The sequence below is a fragment of the Columba livia genome, chromosome 15 (genome assembly GCF_036013475.1).
Source record: "Columba livia isolate bColLiv1 breed racing homer chromosome 15, bColLiv1.pat.W.v2, whole genome shotgun sequence".
NCBI classification, from domain to species: Eukaryota; Metazoa; Chordata; class Aves; order Columbiformes; family Columbidae; genus Columba; species Columba livia.
The window spans coordinates 17,366,433-17,391,863 of record NC_088616.1 but is presented as its reverse complement, the minus strand read 5'-3'; the positions used below and the strand labels follow the sequence as shown (position 1 = coordinate 17,391,863).

At 44.6% G+C, this 25,431-nt stretch overlaps 2 protein-coding genes across 10 annotated transcripts in view; one reads left to right on the top strand and one right to left on the bottom strand.

Annotated features, from left to right (window-relative positions):
* LOC102092618 (radial spoke head 10 homolog B) overlaps positions 1 to 11,881 on the top strand; it is a 14,706-nt gene extending 2,825 nt beyond the window's left edge. For 4 of the 9 annotated variants that reach the window (XM_065031607.1, XM_065031608.1, XM_065031615.1 and 1 more), the window contains exons 6-21: positions 871 to 956; positions 1,579 to 1,699; positions 2,525 to 2,701; positions 3,378 to 3,519; positions 3,980 to 4,104; positions 4,564 to 4,753; positions 5,405 to 5,516; positions 5,593 to 5,678; positions 5,781 to 5,929; positions 6,534 to 6,641; positions 7,084 to 7,260; positions 8,036 to 8,158; positions 8,684 to 8,732; positions 9,253 to 9,363; positions 10,397 to 10,592; positions 11,028 to 11,881. In XM_065031607.1, the coding sequence (XP_064887679.1) occupies positions 871 to 956; positions 1,579 to 1,699; positions 2,525 to 2,701; positions 3,378 to 3,519; positions 3,980 to 4,104; positions 4,564 to 4,753; positions 5,405 to 5,516; positions 5,593 to 5,678; positions 5,781 to 5,929; positions 6,534 to 6,641; positions 7,084 to 7,260; positions 8,036 to 8,158; positions 8,684 to 8,732; positions 9,253 to 9,363; positions 10,397 to 10,592; positions 11,028 to 11,220 (2,145 nt within the window). In that variant the 3' untranslated portion in view covers positions 11,221 to 11,881. Of the gene's footprint in view, positions 1 to 870; positions 957 to 1,578; positions 1,700 to 2,524; positions 2,702 to 3,377; positions 3,520 to 3,979; positions 4,105 to 4,563; positions 4,754 to 5,404; positions 5,517 to 5,573; positions 5,679 to 5,780; positions 5,930 to 6,533; positions 6,642 to 7,083; positions 7,261 to 8,035; positions 8,159 to 8,683; positions 8,733 to 9,252; positions 9,364 to 10,396; positions 10,593 to 11,027 lie in introns of all 9 variants that reach the window. The other 5 variants (XM_065031610.1, XM_065031616.1, XM_065031612.1 and 2 more) reach the window with 4 other exon arrangements.
* CCZ1 (CCZ1 homolog, vacuolar protein trafficking and biogenesis associated) lies at positions 11,580 to 25,431 on the bottom strand. The gene is made up of 15 exons (XM_065031618.1): positions 25,235 to 25,431; positions 23,884 to 23,981; positions 23,668 to 23,761; positions 23,496 to 23,570; positions 22,504 to 22,551; positions 21,829 to 21,912; positions 19,768 to 19,943; positions 19,073 to 19,154; positions 18,459 to 18,520; positions 17,455 to 17,566; positions 16,824 to 16,857; positions 16,389 to 16,506; positions 14,136 to 14,294; positions 13,022 to 13,149; positions 11,580 to 11,933 (listed from the first exon to the last, which is right to left on the bottom strand). The coding sequence occupies exons 1-15, from the start codon at positions 25,328 to 25,330 to the stop codon at positions 11,878 to 11,880; spliced, it is 1,422 nt and encodes a 473-aa protein (XP_064887690.1). The 5' UTR covers positions 25,331 to 25,431; the 3' UTR covers positions 11,580 to 11,877.

Genomic DNA, 25,431 nt, shown 5'->3' with positions numbered 1-25,431 from the left:
TGGGGTGGGATCTCGTTTGTAGTAGAAGGGGTGAACAGTGTCCTAAAAGAACGCTTGGCCTCTTGGGTGGTTCATCCTTTGTGCTGCTCCAAGGGGGTGATGACAAAGTCAAAACCGACAACTGCATCAGTAGCCACATAGCAATGACAGTCAGCTTCCCAGTAAAAACAAAGGGATCCCACTTCCCAAATGTGTTAAGCAGACCCAATATGGTAATTACTTACATGAGATAAGACAGTCTTAATTGTAACATCTAGTTCAAACTTTTTATAGGCAAGTAGTGCTCTTATCTGTCTCTGTTTTGTGCATCCACATTGAGACACTCTTCTGGGCCTGACATTTTGAAGACTGATGCTCAGCGTTTGAGGAAAATCTGTTCTAATGACATGGTTTGGAGTTGTGTGTCACTAAAGAGACACAAATCACACAGGCTGCTGTGGGCGGTCACCGGTGCAATGGTCTGTCTGGTTTGCTGTGAGAGGAAGTGGTCAGATAAAGACAGAACAGCTAATGCCGCAGCCTAGTGTTGGAGTTGTCAGTGGGTCGGGAAACGGGCCTGCCTCGGGGTGACTGCTGTGGTGAAGTTGCCGACATTAGCTCTCTGAAAGCATTTCCGAGTGGTTTGAAACACATGGTAGGCTTTGAAGTGTAATACAAGGGTTTTTTAATACTTGGTCTGTCTTAAGGTCTTAACATTCATCAAAAGAGGGTGCTTTTTTATTGAATTCTGTCACATCAGTGGCTTCCAGTACAGTGTCTTGAAGTGACTGTAAGAGGGTGATTACAAGTGTTTTAAGTAATTTGTATGCAATGTTATATTGATGTAGATGAATATTGAGGTATTTAAAGTGACTGTACTGTTTGTTTCAGGGTACTGTTTATTATGATAAGGAACATACCTCTTGGTATTCAGGAGACTGGGTAAATAACATCAAAGAAGGATGGGGAATGAGATGGTAAATGCGGTAACACTTGTTCTTCACGTTTTTTATTTCACACGTAGTAGCATACGATTGCTTCTGTTTACAATGGATACAAATGCTGCCATTTCGAAGTAGTGTGTACTTTCTGCAGTGGAATAGATAATTGTACAATGTGCTTAATAATAGTAAGATAGATCTTCTCTGCAACTTATGTTTTTATGTTGGTATATTTCTACTGATCATTCCCATAAAAGAATATATAAAGATAAAATACAAAATAAGCTTTGGTAAACTACAAATCAACATCTAAAACCAAATACACTCAATTGATTTGAACAGATGGAGCTGTTTTCATGAATAAATGAATTGTTTGTGGAATTACATATAAAATAATATTTTGATTAGCTACGGCAAAGACTCTGAATAAAAAGAACTGGGTAATATTTTTACAGTGACTTGTACATTAAAATAGGAAGGTAGCAGTAGGTACAATCAAAGCTCTGTATACATGACACAGTGAGCAACTTTAAAATTAATGCTAATATTTAGCATTAATAAGTGCTGAATTTACTAGCAGTTAGGTTTTGCATAAACCTTGCTTTCAGAAGACTCACTCAGAATTCTGTTTGAATGGGTCGTTAATGTTTTATTGCAGCTATAAGTCTGGAAATACCTATGAAGGTCAGTGGGAGAAAAATGTACGTCATGGCAGAGGAAGAATGAGATGGCTGACAGCTAATCAGGAGTATATGGGACAGTGGGTGTATGGCATACAGGTATTCATTTCTTCCGCAGCAGCCTCTTCAGTTCAGCATCTGTCCGTTACTCCAGGAAAAGCAGATGGGGAGTTCGGTGCGATACCAGAGCTTTGTATGATTTTTGCCAGTTGCGGTAGTGGAAATATGCTGTTTAAGTTGATTCTCATTTTAGGAGTATTCAAATTTTAAAAGGCTTTTGACATAGACTTACAAAATCATAATTTAATATTCTAATGGACAATATAACCCTTTTTCATTTAAAAAGAGGTGTAAAACCTTAAATGTTTGTGACTATACTTGGCTTGAGATAGGACTTCAGCAGTGAGTATATGTGGCAGTTTGCTTCTGTGTCACCTGCAAAATACTAGACCAAATTGTTCCCTCTTGTGAAAGTTTTATGATAGAAGGAGATTTCTGGCATTTTCTGTCCTTTCTACTTATTCTGCTGGGAAAGGAGTGTGAACTGCTTCCTCTGTCTTTGCATGAAGTGGTCATGGAGTCCGGCTCCTGGAACTCGGCGGCTCTGCCCCGTGCTGTCCTCCTGCCGTTAGGTCCGAAGGCCTGGGGCGGGCGGGTGTCTCCACAAGCGCTGTTGGGAGAGCGGGCTCGAGTAGGCGCGGGTTCAGTGCACCCTCTGGGCGCGTCTCCCACGCAGCTCTGCAGAGTGCAGCTCTGCGGGTGGTTTGGAGTCCAGTGGCTGTCAGCTGGGAGCTTTTAGTTGGGAGGTTTGCCAACAGTGGCTCTTAAAGATGCCCAGGTGATTCTCCTTGTTAAAAGTCTGGACTGGTAGCTATAGTAGCTCTTCTGGAGACTTTTTTTTAAACATACAGGTTTTTTTTTCAGCATGGATATGGCACCCACATATGGTTTTTGAAGAGAATGCCTATGTCTCAGTATCCTTTAAGGAATCAGTACATAGGTGATTTTGTAAATGGGCAACGACACGGCCACGGGAAGTTCATATACGCCAGTGGAGCAGTGTACGACGGTGAATGGGTTTGCAATAAGAAGCACGGCAAGGTAAGGATTGACAAGTAGCAAGACAAAACTACAGGCAACACCAGAGGAGACTATTCTGCTCTGTGTAGTGGATCTCTAGATTTCTGTACGTAAAACCACATTCAATTTGTATTGTGGGTGAAATCCCAACAGAAGGGGCAGGGTCCGCTGGAAACCTTGCTGGGCCACAGGTTTGACTCTGTGGTTACCTGTGTGTCGTGTGTGTTATATGAAGAAATACATCCTACTGTGGAGATTTTCACTGCAATAGGTGCACGTTGATTTTTGCAGTTGGTCGGTACTTTGGCTCTTACACTATGAGCTAATGGATTTTAAGATGTCCTTGCACAGAGGTGTTCTCACGTTCACACAGTGTTTAAAAACACCTGTGAGCCGAGTGCCACGTGTGCAAACTGAAGATTGCAAACACGTCTTTCTATATGGGGGTGAACAGTTTTCCTCAAAATACTTTTCAAAATCAAACATATATATCAGCAATTATTCATCCCGACAGTGTACTTTAACTAACAAATGACAAAGTACTTTATAAAAGAGGGTAGGAAAAAGTATTTTGCTTTATTTTATCTCATTTTAGCCAAGATTCTTAAAAGGAAATTTGACTGAAAATTTAAGGTTTTTTTTTTTTTTTCTTATCTTTGATTTATATTGAAATTAATCAAATTAATCCTGTCTGTAGGGCAAGTTTGTCTTCAAGAATGGTCTCGTGTATGAAGGAGGGTTCATAGGTGATCGTATAGTAGAATCTGCAGCTTTTCAAATGGATGCAATGGATGCAGAAGAGCTGAATGCCATTTGCACAGGAAGTTATTTTGGCACTGGTAAGCAGTTTAACAAAACAAATTCTAATCAGTTCACATTTTGTTGTTCCTTTTTTTCTATACTGGGAAGTATATAAGCCAGATATCAGATATCTCTGATGAAGATGGAGTTATCTTAATAATTAATGACTTTTGCTCCCATACTTCTTGTTTCCTGTGCATGACACTTGGAGTTGAGCGACACATCCACAGGACATCTTTTAGTGCTGTTGGAACATTGTTGTCTGAACGTTTTGTAACATATGTAATATTTGAAATTCCTTTTGCCTAGGGGCTGGACTTGACGGAATTACTCTTCAGTTGTTATGATGTTGATTGTTAAAACTCTGCTCACTAAAAAGGAGTCTCTGTTATTCTTAGTTTGAAGTCAGTAAGATAAGAAGAAATAATGTAGGAGCTGTTTCCTGTGTGTGCTTATATATATTTTTTTAGTCTGTTCTAATTTATTTTATTTGCATAGTAGAAAACGTCACAATCGTCAATGGCTCAAAAGATACTTCTGCTCTGGGATCAAATATTGAGCTGGATTTATCTTCACTGCTTGACTTGTTGCCGAGAGAGGAGAGGCATGAAGAAGTAAAACAAGTAAGAGTCTACTGGTTTGTGGTTTCAGTTTCCCCTGCACTATGTTTCATATTCTTTTGTTTCTGGTTTATTTGTATTAAAGTAACTCTTTCCACTAAAGAATTATTTGAAAATACAAAGACCATGGAAACAGAAAAACAAAAAGAAGGGATGGTATTACCTCCTCCTGAGCTTCCACTAGAAGACAATAAAAATATGTAACATGTCTGGAAGTGCATTCAGCAACTACCTTTAGCTCCCGTGAGGTTTATCTGCTGATAGAGACTAATTTATTTTCATCAGTCACCAAAAAATGTGTATTACAACTACATGCGAGTCATGTTCTCACAAACACTTGAGCAGGGCTGTGGTCTTTGAAGTTACAAGATCCAGAGCGTTATATGCTCAGTTGCAGGATCAATACAAGCTGATTCCTGCTTGCTGTGAGACGATGCTGAAAACATATCCTACTTTATTTAGGTAGAATTTGCTGTGTTGAGACATATGACAGAACTGAGAAGAGTTTACACTTTCTACAGCAGCTTAGGCTGTGACCATTCTCTTGACAACACTTTCCTCATGACTAAGTTCCAATTTTGGCGATTTCTGAAGGACTGCCGGTTTCATCACTCCAACACAACTCTTGCCGAAATGGATCGGTTATTGAGCGGTTTGTACTTTGGATTGGGGTCTAGCATCTAGAAATGTTAATGGCAAGCTGTGGAGAGTCGGTGTGACAAGTTTCTACTAGGAGCTCAGCTCTGGTACTTGCTCGGGGCCTGTGAGTTCTCAGGGCCGCGTTAACTTCTCCAGGCACTTCAGGTGCTTGGGTGAGAAAACGCAAAACTGAAATACTGCTTTAAAATTGTTCTACAGAGCCATCTGTTCACCCCGGTCCTGCTGCTACCATTACATGCAGTTTTGAGAGGTCTGCAAAAGAAAAGTGGAAGGAACAAATCCTTTTCTCTCCCCCTCTCCCCCCCGTGCTCTTAACTTTGGTTTGCATGTACTGTCTTTTGTTCCTTCCATGGAGACCGTTAATCTGTCGGTCCCATCTAGAACTGCAGGGTTTAACCCCAGCTTCACTTCCGCTCTCATTCCTGGATGCCGAGTGGATGTGTTTCCAGAAGTAGAGGCTCTATAAGATTCAGCTATAGGGGAACAGTTCTCCCTTGAATTGCTCGTTTGGAAGTGATGCTGTGTCTGTCTGATTCTTCCAGGAGTGTCGTTAGATTGTGATAGGTAGAGATGGGGAGGGTAAGACAGACTGCAGTTAAATGTACATTATAGCAATAGAGATTTATTTTGTCAAAAATTGTAGGTGATAAAACGCCACTTGAGGAGATACATTGTCCACATCAGACTTTACTGTTCAGGACCTTCTTATCTTATCTTATTCGTCTGGCATTTCATATCTATCATGAAGAGTACAAGTAAGTTTCATCTTTTAGAGAAACTGATTGCGGTGTAACCAGTTTGAGTTTTCCCAGACGAGTATTTTTGTTCCAGCGCCAGAGACAAAGGTCCTTGTCTGTGTAAGTGTTTCCTAGGAGTCATGGCCAGGAACGTTACTCCTGCTGCCTGTCATATCCAAGGTGAGTAACGGTGTTTCTTCTGTGCTGTGCAGAATTCACCAGTTAGTACCACATCCATCGCAGTTCTATTGTAACTTATTCTATCCCAATTAATTTTTAAAGGTACCTTATTTTCTGAAGAACGATGCACAGTTTTTGCCATGAACTACCTTGACAAATGCTGGGGAATATATCGAGCTTTTTGTAAACCAAGCACCAGACCTCCATTTGAACCTACAATGACAATGAGGCATTTCCTTTGCATGTTGAACGTAATAATCTCTTTTGATTTTGTGTGCTTAGATGTGCTTTATTTGATCGGTTGATATGAGCATTTTAAAATACTCCCTATGGCTTCTGCACAGTTGAAAACGTAGGAGCAATGTCTTTTGTGCAAACTGTTCACAAACGTTACAGTTGTTCTACAGAAGTTATTTATGTGCTTTTGCAGGATTGAATTCTGATTTCGTACTTGATTATTTCAGATAATCAAACCTGAGAAAAATGCGGTTTAAGGGAATAGAGATATTTTTGTTGGCTTTTTTTCCCCCCGTCCTGTGAAATGTTTGCATGAAAATGTCTAATGGTAGAACTCAAAGACTGGCAGCTTTTGAAAATAATACAGTAAACCACTCTAGTAATGCGATTTTTTAATACTTTTATTTATGAGCTTTCACAGGTTCTTAGCACTGTGTTTGCAGGAAAAATTGCCATTGACTTCAGTAGGGCCAGAATTGCACTCGGTCGTTAATGACATATGTGGAAGTATCATTTGAAACCACTAGAAAGTTTGATGCAGGATTTAAAGGGAGCTCGGTTAGGTCCACGTGGGAATGCCGTCAGTGCTGTTAACATGTAACGTTTGCTCTTACTCAGGATTTTAAACTTCTCAGCAAACAATTAACTGCTTCAAGAGTTGTGGAAATAGTTGTCAACGACGGCCCCCCTCTGCATGACAGCAGCAGTACCAGCCTGGAGCGGGAGGTGTGTAAGCAATTTAACGGAGTGTTTTAAACACTGCCCGATAAACTGAACACACACTGTAAGTCTAACTAAGGGATTCATTATACAGCCATTCTTTGGGTTTCTGCAAGCATTGTATGAAATTAAATGTTTTTGGTAATAGCAACAGTTATGCGTTCTTTGTTAGAGAAATTTCTCATAGCTCCAGGTACAGCGAAAACTATGCAGTGTTTTTTTCAATGTGACTTGTGTAAGGCATAACACAGTATATCACCTGAATTTTTTAAGCATTGGTTGTTCTCAGTTTTTCTTCAGAAGAAGGGACTTTTCAATACATAAATGAGGCCAGTGAGGCTTCACAAACAGTCACTTTTGAGTTTTTTGCTTGCTAAGGTACATATGCACATTAATGAAAGTATTTTACAAAATGAATGAATGAATCACTGTGTTTGTTTTACTCTAGTTGGTTTTTCTTGAATTTGTTGAAGCTCTTCTTGATTGTGCGTTGGTGTTTGTTACCGGCGATGTGATTAAGGAGCAAGCAGATCGTGATAATCAGAAAAGAAGCAGCTTTGGAATTGCGGGCCAATCCGAGGGAACCACAGACGCGTCTCTGTACCCAGAATATTCTCTGTCCCAGGTGAATTTGATGCAGACTTGTTAAATATGATCATATGGCGCTTTAGAGTGCGAAGTCGGGCCCTGTGAATGTTGAATGTTTCCTGATCATAAAAACCGATTTCCCTTTTTTGCATAAACACTCATTTGACTGGGTCGTTCTGCTTTTTCTGTTTGTAGCTACTTCAGATCATAACATCAGTATAGACAGTTTTAACACATTTGCACATTTTCCTAGATAACTATAAATATAAATAAAGTACTCGCAAGTCCTCTGGTGTTCAAAAGGGAATCAACGGATGAGTTGACTGGTGGCAGATACGTCTCTGCTGTTCGAGGCTGAATGTCTCCATTTGCCCTGTGAAAGCAGCATTGCGGTTGTTCTGTGTCGCAAGACTTGCTGTTTCCCGGCAGTTAAACTATGCTCTCTTTTTGGTAAACTTTTGAATAAAGATTTTGTAGGTTGTGAGATGCTGCCTGTGACTCTTGTGCAGTTCAGATGCACAGGGACTTAGAATTATTATTCAGAATTATGCACAAAATGAAGGTATTTTTATTCATTCAAAGAGCATTCGCGAACACCTGATTTCACTGGTGCCACTGAACACCACCACCCTGCATTCTCTGGCCAGTTGTTTCTGTCCTATGGAACTGTTCCCGTGTATCATTGCAAACATTAAGGCAGCTGCACAATGAAAACAGTCCAGTAAAAATACTCAGATTTTCCAAGAGTAGAAGAAAGTCTTAGGTTAAAATGTATTTAATGTAAAATTCTTCTTGTGTTTACTTTTTATTAGTGCACCACCAACAGAAGTGCAGCTGGTACAGACATAAATGATGAGATTTCCGAGGCAGCTGATCACGCGTGGTTGTCTTCAACCACAGTTGTGCCATCACAAGACGAAATAAAGAAACATGAGGTATGTAGAAAACCACACTAAAAGATGGAGCAGAGGGTTTGTAATTCATGGGTGGGAGAGAGGCCTCGGATGTCAGCTGGAAAGATTTCAAAGCTTCTTTCTCAGATGTACGCTTGGATGTTGCTCTCTCCTTTTCACTCAGTATAACTCCTGGATTATATTCCAATAGTCAGGAATAGATACTGATCATTGTTTCCTCAGGCACAAAGGAATAGTAGTATATAGAGCAACATGTAAGAGCAGAGGGACATGTCTCAGAACAGGAGCTCTGGCTCTGCAGTGGGATCACCCCACTGCCCTGGCAGTGGCAGAGGTAAAGTGTTAGGAGTGATTTGCTCATACTTGAGAGCGTGAAGTGCTGTTGTAAGTTAAATATTTTGAAATAGGCGTAACTGCAGAATGCATTTGACCGGCAGAATGCTTTGGAGATAGGAATTTGTATGACTCAAATTGACAACGTGATTTCACTTTTGAATTGGAATACAAGTCCAGGCATTTAGTAACTGAATTTAAATCTCTTGCCAGTCTCAGGGACCTTGCGAAGGCAGAGGGCAACCTCAAGAGCTTCTGCTGGGTGAGTACTGTGCTTACCAGGAGCATCTCTAAGCAGGGCTGCTACAGGAGATTCACACTTCCTACAGTTTTAGAAGTGATTGAAACGGTAGCCGGCCAGTGCAGCAGCGGGACGTATTGCAGTTCCATGGGGGAGCTGCATTCCGTGTGGCAGTTACGGCACGGTTAACGTTGAGCTTTCCACTCCTGCTATACGCAGGTAGCTGGGCAGGTCTGAATCTCTGAACTTTCTGTGCGTTTTAGTTGGAAGCTGTCACATTGTCCTTCAAGTAACTTAAAAGGCTTTTTAAAATGTATTTTTTCGTGTTCTGTCCCACTGATTGGGGCGTGGAAACAGGGGGCTGAGCTTTGTGCTGTGCCTTCATTAGAAACAAACTTTTTGTCAGTGCAGAAGTATTTCAGCTACAGGCGCAGCTGGAAGGCCAGGTGACAATTTATGTTTGTGCTGAAGATCAAACCTGACATTTAATTCACAGAACTACAGACTGAGTAATTCTCATTTTCTTTCTTTGCAATATCAGATACCATCCTCTCATTTCACACAACTCCTGGGGATACCGAAGATGCTCCATCATTGCTCAGCAGGGATGCAGAAAAAGAACAAGGTTTCAGTGCAGCAAAGGAGGTGACAGGTAAAGCAGTCATGCTGTTTCAAGACTAACACAAAAAATCCCTCATAGCTCTTGAATTGTGGAATTCTAATTCTGTATGCAGGTTTCAGCATGTCACAAGAGGGCAGTAAACGAGCATTAATTCTGGAGAAGGATTTTTAAAGAAAACTTTTAAAATATTTTTTAAAAGAAAAACTTAGTAAGTAAATGAGAAGTCTAAGTACTGACTTAGTTTTCTGAATTTCAAAATGCCACATATTATTTGTAGGGCACCTATAAACTAATTTGTATTTACTCCAGTTTGCAAGCCTGCCTGTGTGTTTTTTTCCCATCTCTCAGACAAATAAAATACACCACTGCTATGTCTTGCTGCTTTTACTTAATGTAAGAATTATTGTTACTGCTGTGCCACCAGTAGCTGGGACGTCTTCTCTTATGGCAGCCAGCATGCCAGCAGAACACACATCAGGCAGCATTTTCCAGCGTGGAGGCTGGTGACCTTGTACCATCTCCCTTCCGGCGGGTTAGCGGATCTCCTCTGGGTGGTTTTTGTGCTTGTTAAATGCTTTCTGCAGATGAAGAACCCACATCCAAGAACACAGGTGGACGAGGATCCGTGTGTGGTCATCAGCTCTTTCCCCAGACTCTGATGACTGGAAAGTTACAGAGCTGAAAAAGCGCGGCTTCTTGCAGTTCCAGCGCTGCCCGAGCCCGGCTCGACAGCCAGGGCGGCCGGCTGCTCGCGCGCCGTCGTGGTCGCTGCTCCGTTCCTCGCGCACAGTCATGGACGCTGACTTGTCATCAGATTACTGCAGAAGACGTTCCTGTTCTTTGTTGCCATTCCTAGGGACAGATCCCTCTGAAGACCCGGAGAAGGGCCATCCGTCCCCTCTCGCGTGCGTCAGCTAAAAGTGTCTCACAGTTGTCAGGTTCCGTGCCACTCAGAAAACAGATTTTCCCATTGCAGATTAACAGATCTGAAGTAGCGTAATAGAAACCACATTTGAAATAGAAGTGCCCTGCTAACTAAACATATTTAATTTGCATGTTGCAGATGTACCAGAAGAAGCCAAAACCGAACAAGATGCGGAATGTAGTTTGTGGATGTGTCAGATGCAAATCTTTTTTACAACGAAGTTCTTTCCTGCCTACCAGCATGAAGAGGTGCTGGTGGAGAAAATGAAAGAAAATCGAGTTCGGGATGCTGAATTAGCTGAGCTGAGAAAGAACAAGGATGAGGAACTGGCAAAGTGAGTGTTGTATCTTGTCTTGAAGTACCGGTATCTCTTCTACTAACAAAATTATGGAAAGTGAGGAGTGTGCTTTAATAAAGTAGAATAGCATAATATAACTGGGAAAACAAGCTCATCCAGGGACATACAGAATGTAAGTTGTGTGAGTGCTGTTACTGGTGGCAGCGCTAAATACAGCCTGCTTTCGGGTTACAGAACCCTTAACTCTGATCTTTCCTGGCACCTGAGCCCTGCTCATTGTAACGGCAGTTCATACATCTTTTGCATAGCGTAAGGCAAACTTGAAGTGGTAACTAGACAGATTTTCTGCTTCTCTACATCATTCTGACAGTTTATCCTGCTCATACTGTGAATACAGCTGTAGTTGCTCAGCCAGCAGAAATCTGCCTCCCCCCTCTTACAGTATATTAAATCTAAACTTTGTTCCCTCAGAATTATTGCTGAACGAGAAGCAGAAGAGGCAAAAAGGCAAGTGGCAGAAAAGGCGTTAGACTCCAGGAGCGCACATTCTAAGGAGCCAGAGGAGCCCGACGCGCCGGCGGTGAAGGAGCCGTCCGGCAGGTCGCAGCCGCCCGTCAGCAAGGCGCCTGCTGGCAAAAGGAAAAAGAAGAGATCGGCCTTCTGATGGAACTGCTGCCGCTTCAAGTGAGTACTCCTGGAAGGAGGAAAAACACTGCAACTGAAGAACCCGACTGCCAGTAAGGTCTGAAATACAAGCACAATAAAACGATGCACAAGACATGCTGGTTTCAGAGGGAAATGCTCTTACACCAAGGGGCTTGGGAGAAGGAATACAGTCATTTATACGAGTGTAACCCTTTAAACCGAAGTGGTGCAGAAGGCAGTATCTGACCTGCAGCTAAAACGTAACAGGCTGAAGCAGCTGTGTTTGTTCAGGGATCTTTTGTAGCTGGCCTAGTTTCACAGTGTAGAAAATGAACAGAACGTCACGCGATGATGCAAACGAACACGTGAAGACTAAGATGCCCCTAAAAGTGTAACAATTATTAATTTTATTTTCCAGGAAAATATTCACATAACGATATCAGAATGGAATGGTACAGATGAAGTCAGACTGGTTTTTAATTATTGTGCACATAAACATTTTAAAATCTAAAAATTTTATGGTCAGAGTTTACAGATTTTAGTAGAAATTTGATTCTTACAAAGCAAGTATTGCTTTACTATTGTCATTATTCCAGTCAATAATATGACTAATAACTTTTCATATGTTGAACAAGTATCTGACATTGACATCTTCAATAAATCAGCCCTTTGCAAATCAATCCAAGAAGAAAATATTGTTAAACTGTGTTGCACAAAGTTTCTTCACTTCTTCTGTAAAAAAAAAAAAAGAAAAAAGCTATCTCAGTATGATATTTCATAAGAACCTCTGCAAGAAAACACTGCAATTAAATTAAACCAGGAAACTGCCTTGGAGTTTCTAATGTAGGAATACACTGAATCTTATTCTGTCTTCAGTAAGAGGAAGTCGAGCGAGCCGCCACGTCCCGCTGTCTGGAAGCGTGTCCCACGTGCCGGTGTGAGCGATGGGTCCCGCATCCTGTGGGACTTTTGTACTGCGGCAGCACAAGACTCAGATAGTGTGTCCCCTCCGTGGGGGAGGAGGGGTTAGTGTGGCCTGTGACAACAGATCGTCAAAAAGCTTTTGCTTTGTGCTGTTTGGCAGACACCACTTGGAGGGAAGCAGAACGCCCTCCGTTTATCAGGCACAGAAACACTCATTTACTGTTTCTGTATGGCAGGTTTGACCCTGAAAGACAAATCGGAAACCACTGCAAGTTACGCAGCTCCTTCCCCGTTCTGCAGTGGAGGTGGCCAGGCTGTGGTCTTGGCATAGTTTTCTTTCCCATCATCCCAGTGAGCACATTGCGTCCTATTAAAAGAGCGCCCTAAAACTGCTGCAAGTAAGACTCAAACTGCCATTTCTGGTAGTCCGTTTATAAGCTTATTGCATTTTAATGTTAATTTGCGCTCTTAGCCATAGTAAATAATTCTCACAACAGCATTAGAAACCAGAGAACAAAGGAAGGAGGATCACTGACAGGACAGACATTATGTATAAGTAACTTACTCATGGATCACTGACAAAAACCTAACTCAGATGTAAATATGTTCAGCTGTCACCTGTAATACGCTTCATTAATTACTCCTAAATTAAGCTCACAGAGCGCTCTGTTATTTGAAGGAGGAAGAATGACTGACGAGTGATTCAGAACGTCTGCTGAACGTTTACGCTGTTGTGCCGCAGCGGGCGGAAGGCAGGCTGAAACCCAGGGCAGACCTACCCGTCTATCGCAGATCCATCCCTCTCTAGAGTTCTTGAGAGATGGATGTTATTACCTCTCCAGGGACATACATTTTAGTGATAGCTGTATTTAAAGGTAGCAAAAAGCAATCCTTACCATTAACTTCAATCAGATTTGCGTTTTTCTGATTCAAAATAACATACAGTTCTCGCTGGTCAGACTTTTTCCCAACTACCCAGTAATCACTCATTGCCTTCACAATAATTTCCTCATCTTCGTCAGCTCTGAAAGAGATTTTTTAGAGTAAAGAAGGTGGCAGCAAGCTCCTCTGGAACAACTTTATTTGTAACCATTAGGACAGCTTACTGTCATAAATTGTTGTGGCCGAACACTAATTAGGCATAATTCAGCCATGCAGGATGAAGGCTTCATAAGTGGCTGCTTAGGACAGTGACATCCCCAGCTGAGCACATCTTTAGGCTGTCCATCGGCCAAACCCTTCCGTGCTGTGAACGCACCCAGAGCGACAACGCGCTGCACTGCGCCCAGTTCGCGGAGGTCGTGGTGATACTAGACTTTCACATATGGAAATCATTAAACCTAGAACTAAACCATGCTCAGCAGCTCGATACATTACATAAAGCTGCCACTAACCCAGTACTTCCACAATATGATGAAATATTCTTTTTTCTTTCATAGAAAAATGAAAACCTTGGCCTTGAGTAGTGGAAAAGTTGCTAGTTGCTAATTAGAGTTGCAGACATCACGATCATTCACCATTTGTGTAGTGACAGGGCCTCCCGCCCGAAGCGCGATACCGCGGACAAGCAGGCGGTTAGGTCTCCGTCGTGCCTGCGACACGTGCGTCTCTCGCGCTGAGGGCAGCCGGCTGTTTCAGCAGGGTGCAGCACGGGCACAGCAGGGCTCCCTGCCCTTCGTGATGCAGAGATCACACAGACTCAAGCGCAAAACCACTACGCTCACGTCCCCTTCTCAGTTTGTTACAGGTACTCTGAAGCTTCAGATAGAGATTTTCTTGGATAGAGGCTCAGGCCCTTCTTTAAATTATTTTTAAAAGGACAAGAGAAGTTTTGTTTAAGACGGATTACTTCTAAACCAACACAAAATACCAAATGTGACCCATGTTACACCATTTATCTCACAGAACTATGAATAGCCATCTGTGAACAAAAAGACGTGAAAGCTTCACTCCTTTGGAAAGATCTACCTGACAGGAGCAGTTACAGACTAGTTAATAGTTAAGCATTACCTGGAGAAGTCACTGTTGATGTCACCGAGAATCTTCATGAGGTCAGGGTGAACCGATGCAAGTGATACGCTGGGTGTTTTCCTCATGTGAATGGTACTTTTCTCTGCCAGGTTCATGTGATTGAAATAGATAAACTTAAACTGAGGCTCCTTCTCAGCCCTAGGAAGATTTTAAAAACCACGTACTTGTGACCACGGACACGTTGTGTAAGCACAGGCTGCACAGAGAACAGGGAACAGCCATGCAAAGCGTGCTCAGACATCCCGAAGTTACCACTGAAGAGACCAAGTATAACGCACTAACTCTTGTGGTACAATCAAACTTCATTTTAACACTTTAAAAAGAGGCAAGCCTGCCAAACCAACCCTTGTGCTCTCAGTCTCTGGTAAACAGACACAGGGAGTCGAAGGCCCTGTCCCGCTGCCCACGAGCCGTTTGCATTTTTCTAATGAGCTCTTCTTTCTCTGTCCCCATTCTGTTTCCTTGCTCCCCCGTGCCGGTCTGGTCTGCTCTGAATGGATCCTAGGTCTTTAATTTGACTCAAAGTCACCTTCCACTCACGTCTTCGCTATTTGTTACAATCAAAAGAAATCATTCTTCCCCCCATCATTTGTGTGGGCCAATCAAGAGACTCTCTTCCATTTCTTTTATTAAGTTAATATAGGATCTGTCAGAGCTGTAGTTTTGGTAGAAGTCACAACAAATTCAGACTGGCAAAAACCGGCTCCAGCAGCTGGTCCTTGAGGCCATGTATTATTTAGCCAGGGAGATAACTGATGACACCACTCGCCCTGGCAAACAACTGGATCCCCTTGCTCTGTGTCACCCACACACACCGGTGTCAAGAAACTGTATCACGGTCTCAGGACACCACGGCATGAAACTTTAAAACCGGTAAAGCTGCCAAAGCCAGTCCCGGGTGACATTAGAAAAACCAAGTTGAATGATTTAGTAGTTTGGCGCAATTTCAAGCGTATCCTGTTGTATACCCTGCGACGTTGCTGATCTGGCATGCTACCCCTCAGCAAGCTCACTCACACACCTATCTTCGGTTCATTCCTCTTTCGCTGCCATGTGCGATGCTGTTCTGGCTTCCCCAACTAACAGATCTATCTAAAAATCGATACAATTTAATGGCAAGTCAGCTATAGTTCTAAAAGAAGCGTATTTTTCCAAAGCACGAACATCCTTTCTCGTTTCACTTGTTCTGCCCCTCAAGCCCTCACCTTAGTCCTGCAAAATAGAAACAGTACGAGGTTCTTCCTCGCTATACAGGGCACCACTTCGAGAGGCAGCAGTTCCTGAAGAGAGTACTCGAACTGTAAAACTTGCATTGTAACCAGACAATCCGCTTACTAAAATCCCATTTCAAACTGTTAAACACAGGTGGTTCTAGTATCTAGACCTAGTTTTCCTTTTGGATTTGTAGCCGGAGCTCAGGTTACACACCGTGTCCAAGGCCACACCGGGAGCCGGTGCTGCCAGTGTCCACTTGGTGTGAAAAACACCCTTCGTTTTGTGCATCACACAGAACAGCAGAAGGTAAAAGCGGAAGCCACAGGAAACCAGCGCAAAGGACGTGGGCACAAACACCGTGATATTTCTTGTTTCTGTTTTCCAAACTCCAATGCTGGACTAACCCAGGGGCTGCTTGTGAACACGGGATTCTGTCTTCCTCAAGAACAGTGACGCCTGAACTGCAGTTAAGGTTCTGCAGGACCTGCTGCCTCCCCAGCAGGAAGACACAGGAGGCCACTGCCACTGGGGCTTCCCAGCTCGTGTCTGTTCCACACACGGCCACCCGAACTCCCCGACCCACGCGCCCGCTCACACGCGTTCACATGGGGGAAACAAAGCCTGGGAGTTCCGCCTCCGGAACCTCAATGCTCCGCTCACAGCTGCGCTCAGGACGCAGAATGGCAAAAAGAGGGACATTTATCTTAATATTGACATGATTTTTTTCTGCAACAACTATGCACATAGAGGAAAAAGGTTTCAGCAGCCACATAATAAAACTTCATTCCTACATAAATAATGTGTATGTTGTTACTTCAGGGAGACCTAAATATGCAACAACAGGCCCTTTTTAAATGCCTAAGATGCAGGAAGGTAGATAAACATCATTTAAAGCACACAGTTAATGCAATGCTTTCGACATTTGGGCTCACGTTACCATTATTTAAGCAGTTCATTAAACCTACTTTTTAACCAACCTACAAGGGATTGCAGCAGGAGCAGAAATGTGGTACGAACCCTGATATCCTCTTGTTGATGTTGTACTGTTCACATATGTCGGATGCTAACACGGTGAGCTGAGGCCCAACGATACTGTCCAGCTTACGGCAAAACTCCAGCGTAGGAGGAATTGAGGCTTGGTGGAAGGCAAAGAAAAGGCAGAGGTTGAACGTACAGTTTCAGTTTTCTTTCAACAGCTGAGAGTCCTGGACAATTTTCTGTCTTAATTATAACCTTATGGATGATTTTGAGAGTGCTCGGCTAACTGTGGCAATATTTAGTCATTTTACTGTGCAAGTTGAGTTACTTATGCCACTGGCACAGAAATCAAGACTGATAAAAGCACTCATGAAGAACAAACTCAAATAACAAATTAACATGAGTATTTCCAAGAGTAAAACAAGTGGCATGTAATAGCGTTTTGTACTTACTATGGCTTGGCCAGGTACTCACCATCGATCATAAAGCAGACAGCCGCACTCATGGCCTGGAACAAGAAACGTTAGAGCAGACAAAGCATTTACAGCAGGTCACCTCCACTACCTCAAGCAAACGACGACACGTCAGCGGGGTCACGCAGGTACAACAGTTACGTTAAATGAAGTTTAAAGGCAGTGCTTCAATAGGATAACCTCTGTGCAACCCCGCACAGCGCAGGGTCGTTACGATTTCAAACTTCAGCCCCGTTAACAGTTTTTAACTTGTAGGGGAGAGGTAAAATTTGCTAAGAAAGGATTTTTTGCAAGGATAAATGTTGGCAAGCAACTTGCATTTCATTTAATGTTTGTTTGTTTCTTTTATTGATTAATGCTACATAAAGCCAGGTACGAAACCACCTAAAGTAACTGAAGGCTGGTATTTTGCTTTAATAGAACAGCTGGTTGTTTGGGGAGGGCATGGGATGGGGAAAAAGATTCAGACTTTAAAAGCTTGTTGCTAGGAACACCAGTTTTCTATCCCTTGCTTTAACCTGGACATACCAACGCATCTCTCTACACAGTTCCTAAGTACTTCACATCATTGTCATCCTTACTCTAGATAGATTCCTAATTTTGTGGAATAATTGCAGAGAAAAATGTAATACCTTATAAACAATTAAATGAAGCTCTTCGTAAGTGTCATCAGTGTTAACGAATATTTTTGGGAAACGGCATTTTGCTTCTGGATCATTAAGATTTAAAGGTCCAGTAAGAAACCTATAAAATAATAGGTCAGGTGTGTTGAAGTCTTATATTTCAGTTTTTCCTCTTTAGCAGATGTTTTTAAACCAGCACTTACTTGCATGCATGAATGTATTTGAATAGGAGTGTTTGGCTCTCTAGAGAGGTGTGGAGCCCTTTATATATCGTCATAACGCTCTTACATTTCCGAGTATTATTTGCATATAAGCTCTAAAGAGTTACAGAACCAGAAAGCCAGAATGCTGCCAAGGAAATAAACTGTGCAGATCGTCAAAGAAACAGCACCACAACTACTTTGACGTTCAAGTTGTGACTGTGTGTAAAACCCCATTGTTGCTGCTGGGCAAGCACTCTGCTTTCCAACAGAACCTTCACACGAGTTCTGTGTACAACAGGGTGCGTCAGAAGCACAGAAGCTTGTGGGGGTGAAACAGGGAGCGCGTCCCAGTGCGGGGATCCCAGAATACAATACATCAGGCAAGAGGAATCACCGCGATTAAAGAAACGTGTCCAAACCCACAACTGTTCAAAATAACGTTGCCCAGCTGTTTAAGTACAGAATTCCCCACTGTGACATGCTCAATACAGAGGAAAAAGGAATAGATAAATCCCTAGGTTAAATCCACACCTTTGTCTGAAGTGCCCGACTGAAAAGAAATGACCCGAGCACTTCAGAATTTTTCATGCAGTGCATCAGGAACAGTGGGGAAGAAAAACAAATGCATGGTCATGTTAACGAAGCCTCTTCTCTTTTTTCCCAGAGGTCAAGTGTTATATTGCACAAACTACTGTGGGACCTTCTACCGTGGGCGGTGTGTGGAATGTGTTCTCAAAATACAGGCACTCCTCCCAAACGTCCTGCGCTCGAGGGAAGCAGCAGTAGATGGTGACAGTGAACGAGAGCTACCTGCCATAGTGCTGCAGGTTTCCTGGCATTTCCGCACGTATTGGAGAATCTCTTCCTGCTAACTGAGCGACAAGAACACACACACAAAAAGTAGCTGAGAGCTCTTCAAATCAAAGCAAACCATTTGCAGACATGCAGACTCCTGAAGATCTATACGTGTGTAACACGAAGGAGGTAAAGCTAAAGTGTAAGAGGTGCTGATAGAACAGGCCATCCTGCTTTTGCATTTATTAATTTAAAAGCTTAGCTTCTGGAGCACCAGCCGACTGCAGGGGGTGTCACGGCACTGCGCGCCGCACAGCATTGGGCTGCAGCACCGAGCAGTCACCACGTACCAGCGTGCGGTCATCTCCTACCAACATCACACGTTTAAATGACCAGCACAATTCATATTGTGAGCACTAGGTGCAAATACTACAGACTTTAGGTAAAGCACCCCAAAAGCAATAAATCTCAGAATTTAAGGGGGGAAGAGGGAAAGAGACCTATTCCTTTTTGGTATTTTAGCCTGTAGTGGTACCAGATAAATGGGAAGAACAAAAAAACCCCAAGCAAACTCAAAAACTAAAAGCAACAGCCTCCATCCCCACCCCCCAAAAACCCATCTACCCTACCTCGGGCTCCATGTGCCTTGGAAAGAGAGATGTCGTGAGATATTTGTACAAAATTCTCATGTCATCCTGTTCCAATCCACTCCTGTAGCACCAGGGAGGAAAAGAAGCACAAGCGGTGTTTGTGCGGCAGTTCAGATCCAGCACTTCCTCTAACCAAAGCTCAGGCCAAGCACAAACCAGACTCGGGCAGCAACAGTTCCGTGTCCCACATTAAATCCCAGAACATTCATTTTTATAAAATGTTAGTTTATTTGCTAAATACAAACCACATCTAAATTAGGTGTAAACCAGAAGAGAAATAGAAACAACATTTAAACACACAAAGATCAAGTTTTCTATTCTGAAGTCCACTTAAAAGTGGAACTCTTCACAATCATCGCAGCTTTCTGGTTCAGAACCATGTAGAGAATAATCATTTCATGAGCCTTCTCTACTGAGAGGTCCTGCAGAGCACCTTGTGCATACGCACGAGGCTCTGTGCGACGGAAGGGACACGGACGCTTCTCCAGCTGCTCCTCGGGCCAACGGGGCAGCCAGCACTGGGTCCGGGTCAGAGACTCTAAAGCCACAGACCAGGGCCTTTCTTGCACACCACTCATCGCGCCCTTCGGTCTTCTCATTGTCATGTAACTCACTAACTCAGAAGCTTTGCTGTTATGGCACTTGTTAATAGGATGAGAAACTGAAGTACCTACCAGATAAGTTGGTCGTTGTAGAGGAATGCTGTATACTTGACTATGTTCAGGCTTTCTTCCATCCTATTAATGAATGACTGAATTTTCAAGTAAGTCATTTTATCCAGTGGAAAGAAGCTGATTCCACAGAACACATCCAGCAGATCACAGGACTGTAAATGCAGCGTCTGCAAGTACTAAGAAACAATGACAGTTCTTTTATAGAACTCAGAAAGCTTCCGATGTGTAGATTTAAATGTCAAATTCGAGTCTAATCCCCAGTAATCTACACTAATAATCAAAAAAGCGCCACAAACCCCTTCTAGTTCTGCTCATATGACATACTCCTTCACGTGGGGACAGACCCGTAGTGATAGGACAAGGGGTAATGGTTTTCAACGGAAAGAGAGAGATTCAGACTAGACACAAGGAAGAAGTCTCAGTAATATTCAGTTTCAGAACACTCTGGTAATATTAGCAGCTAAATCCATTAGCTCCCAACGTGAAAAGCTAATTCCCATCATTCTCTCTTGACGGACTGTAAGCTCTACCCACAGATTTCAGCTGCGTTATCAAACGCTGTGCTCCGTGAAAGCTGAGTTACCCTCAGCTCCCTCTGCAGTCACTGCCCATTGCCACGAGGAACAGGTAAACGCAGACACGTGGTGCGACAGACCAGATCTCGGCCACGGTGCGCCGTCGGTCAGCGCAGCCCGAGCCCGCCAGCACCACGGGCCGGCCCTTCAACGGGGTTAGACAGACCCAGCTCCTTGAGCATCTCTCATTCCCCAGAGAAACAACTTCTCCTTGGATTTCTTTCTGTTAGACAAATCTATAGCAATTACTGCTTTATCTTCATTAGGAACTTCAAAGAAAAACAACGTTTTAAAGATAAAAATCTACTACTTCCCTTTTTGCCATGCTCTATTTTTTAGCTTAGTGTAGACGGACACATACAGCAGCAAACCAAACAGTCCTTGTGCCAACGGTGCTCGCTCTGGAGCCTACAACAGCCTCGCAGAAATAAAGCAAACAACCCTCCACACCCCGCAGGCGAAGGCTGTCCTGAAATCAAACCGAGCTGTGCTGCTCTTCACCGTCCCAACGTCCGGCTGTTTCAACAACTTACTAAACAACATTTTAAACACTAGCACAGTGTCTACATGCCATCACCACCAGAGATACCAGTATTCACAGCTCCGCCGCGGCAGAATTAGCTGCTGAGCGCGGTCCTCTGCTTCCTTCTGTGCGCACGAGAAAAACGGGGGCAGAAGACACTTGGCTGCCACCTTGTGAAGCTCCTTGGTGACACTTTTTGTGCAGGAACTCAACATTCCGCCAGACACAACTACTCAGTCAGTTACTTCATGTGAAAAATACCTGAATAATATCGGATTTATTGCTCAGAAACAGGTTTTGCCTTCCATCCTTTCACCAGAACATTTAATTTTAAAGATTGAAATTAAATTCTGAAGACTAGTTATAACCAAGGCACTATTTCCTGAAACCTTATCAAGCATGACTACTAATTCCACCTGGGGGGCAGAGCAGGGGGAGGAAGTTAAAAATTACTACTACCCATTACGTCACAGTACTGCGGGACTGAACTCTGTGCATGCAGCTGTGGAATCTGCTCTCCAGCCCCAGATGTTGCCAAGACTCCAGCAGCCAAAGCCTGCGCGGTCCAGTGCGAGCTCAGCGCTCCCCGGCTCTGAGCGCGGGTCCAGGACCTCTCCCCATTCCTTCCAACCTGAAGGTCCTGCCACGGTTACTCAAACAGGTCTGCACAGACTGTCCTCACACTCACCCACTCAAACGTTACAGCAGAACTTCCCAAGAATGAACATGATTCCATCAGAAAAAATGTCCAAGAGCTAAGCTGCTCCATCAAGCCGTAATCCTGCTGGGGCTCAACTCCATTTACAGAACCTACCGCATCAGCAGGAAACCGACCAAATTAGTAACCAGAGTTCTTGTGTTGCTGCTGCACCTTTCCCACTGCCTGTGCTTTACAGTTAAAGCCACTTCAAGATTTTTGCATTTTATTTCCCCACTGTATGTGCCTGAAAAATAAGGTCTTACCCGATGGAAGAATTTCTCCAGTCTCTCCTTTAGAACTTTGACGCCTCCGTCTCCCATGGCTTTCAGGAACGTGCCATTGAAAAGCTAAGCGTTAAATGGAAAAAAAAAATCAGTCAGTCAGCTTGGTAATCACTTACAATAATTTCTTATAACCTGGCCATGAATACAGCTAAATTACAACACAGCTTCTCAGTATCTGAGCTCCACAAAGATGCAAATGTACCCCTTCTTTATTGAAAAAACCCTCTCGGATTTGCAGCGTCCAGGTATATGTGTCGGTAGAGGCAGATGTAGATAGAGAAGGAAACTAAATTCTTTATCTGTGTTACTTAAGTATCTCATGCTCTTGCTTTGCAGAAGCCAGACTGATGGCCTTTATCAGTATTGTTTCAATACCTAATGCCATTAAAGTCAAACGCTTAGTAGTGTGACTGCCCACACAGGAAATCTGGACTTCACAGAAATCAGCTTCTTGGAAAAATAAGAGCCTTCCAGTGAACCAGCGCAGGTAAGTGCAAAAGCTTTACTCTTCTCTTCTACCAACACCACTGCAGTGCTGTAAGAGCAGACGGCAGTAATGAGACAAGAACGCCAAAGCGCTGATGAGCTCACGCGTCCCAACGGCACCACGAGATCTCTTCCCCTGCCCACAGGAGCCGCTGCTGTTAACGCTACCTTGTACATGCTGTAGCACTGCTGCAGGACCGAGCTGTACACCTTGTCCTGCGGAAAACAGAGCAGGACGTTAGCGCAAGCAGAGGCACGCCGTCAAATACTTTGGGTGAGCTACACATAATGTATGTTTTCAAAGAGCCAGCAAACACACAAATTAGAGAAATGATCTCTGAAAAGTTAAACAGCGTTTTCAGTCAGCATCTACAAATGTCTTTGTACTTTAAAAGTACAGTTTCAATAAAGGGGGAATTCCTTTCCCCCTTACATTTAATACCAAGAGCGCTTTATTAACTCGTGCACAAGATACCGGTTACAAATACTTTTCCCTTAGGCCAGTGCTCAGTGAAAATGAATGTATTTCTGCCTAGACTGCTCTTCGCCCAAGGCCAAGGCTAAAGGAGGTGGGACACCACAGCAGTCGTTATGGGGCCAGACGAAGGAAGGACTATTTTCTTGTTTGTCTAGCGAAACAGGGTGCCTGTTACACCAGCCTTTTCCTTAGAACACAGCGAGGAACAGAACAGAACTAACGCACGCTGCGGTGAACGGAGGCACCATGAACCACCAGCTTTTTCAGCACTATCCCAGCTGCCCAAATACCTTCCTGTATACAACTAAACTGACCTAATGGTGCTGCAGTTTGGACAAGAAATCCCACAATAGCTATGCCAATGATCTGGAAAACAAACAGCTCAAAGATTGCTAGCAGTCTTAACAAACTAGTAATATGCACACTTAAACCGCATAAAAATACATACATTTAAAATCTCGCAATAACTTTATTAAACAAACAGATCCTAAGAAACAGTCACCTATTCCAAGCTAACAGTCTCACAGCTGTAATTTCACCAACGGCTTCTGGATAATTCTCTATCTTGCTCTTCTTTAGGCTTTATTGAAAAGTGCTTTGCCCTTTTTCCATTTATGGAGATAGAGAGATATAGTCAATTTGGCAACAATTCAAGAGGAATCAAACTAAGATATTTTATTACCAGTAATTCGTCTTCCTGATATTCATAGACTGGCTTTCCATCTTTGTGTTTTTCTATTATGGGATTCCGTACAACCTGGGAAGTGGAACAGGCTGCTATTAGACAATGCAGAACGCATTGAGAACGCTGCGAGATGGTGTTTTAGAAATATGCGTATCACATGCATACGTACCATGACCATCCAGAAGTTTTCCTCGGGCTCATGGAAAAATTGTCTATTCTTCTGCGTATGCAGGGATTTTGCAGGTTTTGTTGGACTAAAGGTCCTGGAAGGAAAACACATATGTAGAGGTAGATATTTATACACACAAAAAGAAAACATATGTCTGGGAAATTCAAAACAGAGGGTTTGTGCTAATACAAGGAGCCGCGCAGTGAGGCTTCACACCTTGTGAATTGTACTATAGCTTCACATAGTCCCACATTTCTAATTTTTTCATTCTTCTCTACTTCATTTGGGTGATAGAAGAGAATCTTCTTTTCTTCCTAAAATTCGAAGAAGAATCAAAGCAAATGCATTTACCAGAACCAGAGTTAAAGAATAGTAAGTTCATTGTTTGCTTGGTTTTTTACTTTAATCCCTTCATTTCCTAGGCAGAATTTTATCTTGTACCTAAATGGGCTTCTGTAAAGCGGATAAAAGGCGCGTTTAACCACACTTTAGCAGCTGGTCATCCCCAGGTATCTCAGAATGCTTTAGAAATTCCCAAGCTACCGAGATCAGAGGCCCTCGCCACCCCACAGCTATCAGAGCAAGGCTGGCTTCGGCGCCGGCCCAGAGCCAGCTCAGATGGCCCAGGCCCCTGGCCAGTCACGGTCCGGGTGTCTCCAGACACGGAGGTTGCACACCGCCGCCAGGCGCGCTCTGCTGCCTGACCACTTCGCTGGGAAGAGCTGTTTTCTGTCTCATCGGAATGTCTCTTGCTGGCACTTCTTCCATTGCCCCTCAGCCTTCTCTCCAGGAGCGGCTGACTCCATGCGCCACAGCCGCCCTCAGGCGGGCGGGGCTCCGCAGCCCCACGTCACGGCCGCGCCGCGCACACCCGGGTACCTAAGGCTCTCCGGTCCCCGGGGGCTGCGGCTCGCGGCCCTGGGCTGGGCTCGCCTCGGTTTGCCCGCCGTGCCGCGCCCCGGGGCCCGGGACGCCATCGCCCCCGCGCGGCGCGCCCGCGGCCGCTCCACGTACAGCCCGCTCGCGAGGGCTGCGCGGTCCCGCGGAGCTGCGCCCCCCGCCGCCGGCCCCGCCCCCGCCGCGCGGGGCTTTCCGGCCCACAGACCCCGCGGGCGCCCCCGCGCAGCCCCCGGCTTCCGCCGGCGCTGAGCCCCGCGCGGCAGCAGCGGCCCGCACGGCTCGGCCGCACCACCCGCGTCAGTAACTGGCACGCAGGCAGGCCGCTCGGCCCAAAACGTATCGCAACCAGCGGTTATCACGCGCACCACACGACGCGCTGTTGCCCAGCAACAGCCCGCAGCCGCTCGCCTACAACAGTTTACAACAGCCCCGGCTACCGCTCCGCTAGTGCGGGGCACAGACACACCGGCAGCGCGCGGCCGCACCGGGGACACCGAGTCCCAGGCGCTGCCCCGTCCCGCCCAGCGACCGCCGCTCCGCCCGCGACGCTCCGCTCCGGCCCCGGCCCCGGCCCCGGGGAGGGCCGGCAGAGCCGCCCCGGAGCCGCCTGCGGCAACCGAGGCCGGGCCGGAGCTCCGCCCGCACCGGGACGCGCCCCGCCCGGTACCTCGCCCTCCTTGGGCCCCAGCTGCGGGCTGTAGATGAAGAAGCTGAGCAGGGTCGGGGGGAGCAGCTTCTCCGGGCCGGCTCCCGCCGCCGCCATCGTGAGCGCGGAGCCGGCGGCCGCCGCGCACCATCGAGACGGCGCTTCCGCCTTCCCGCCCGCCCCGGAACAGCACGGCGCGGGACAGGAAGTGCTCCCGG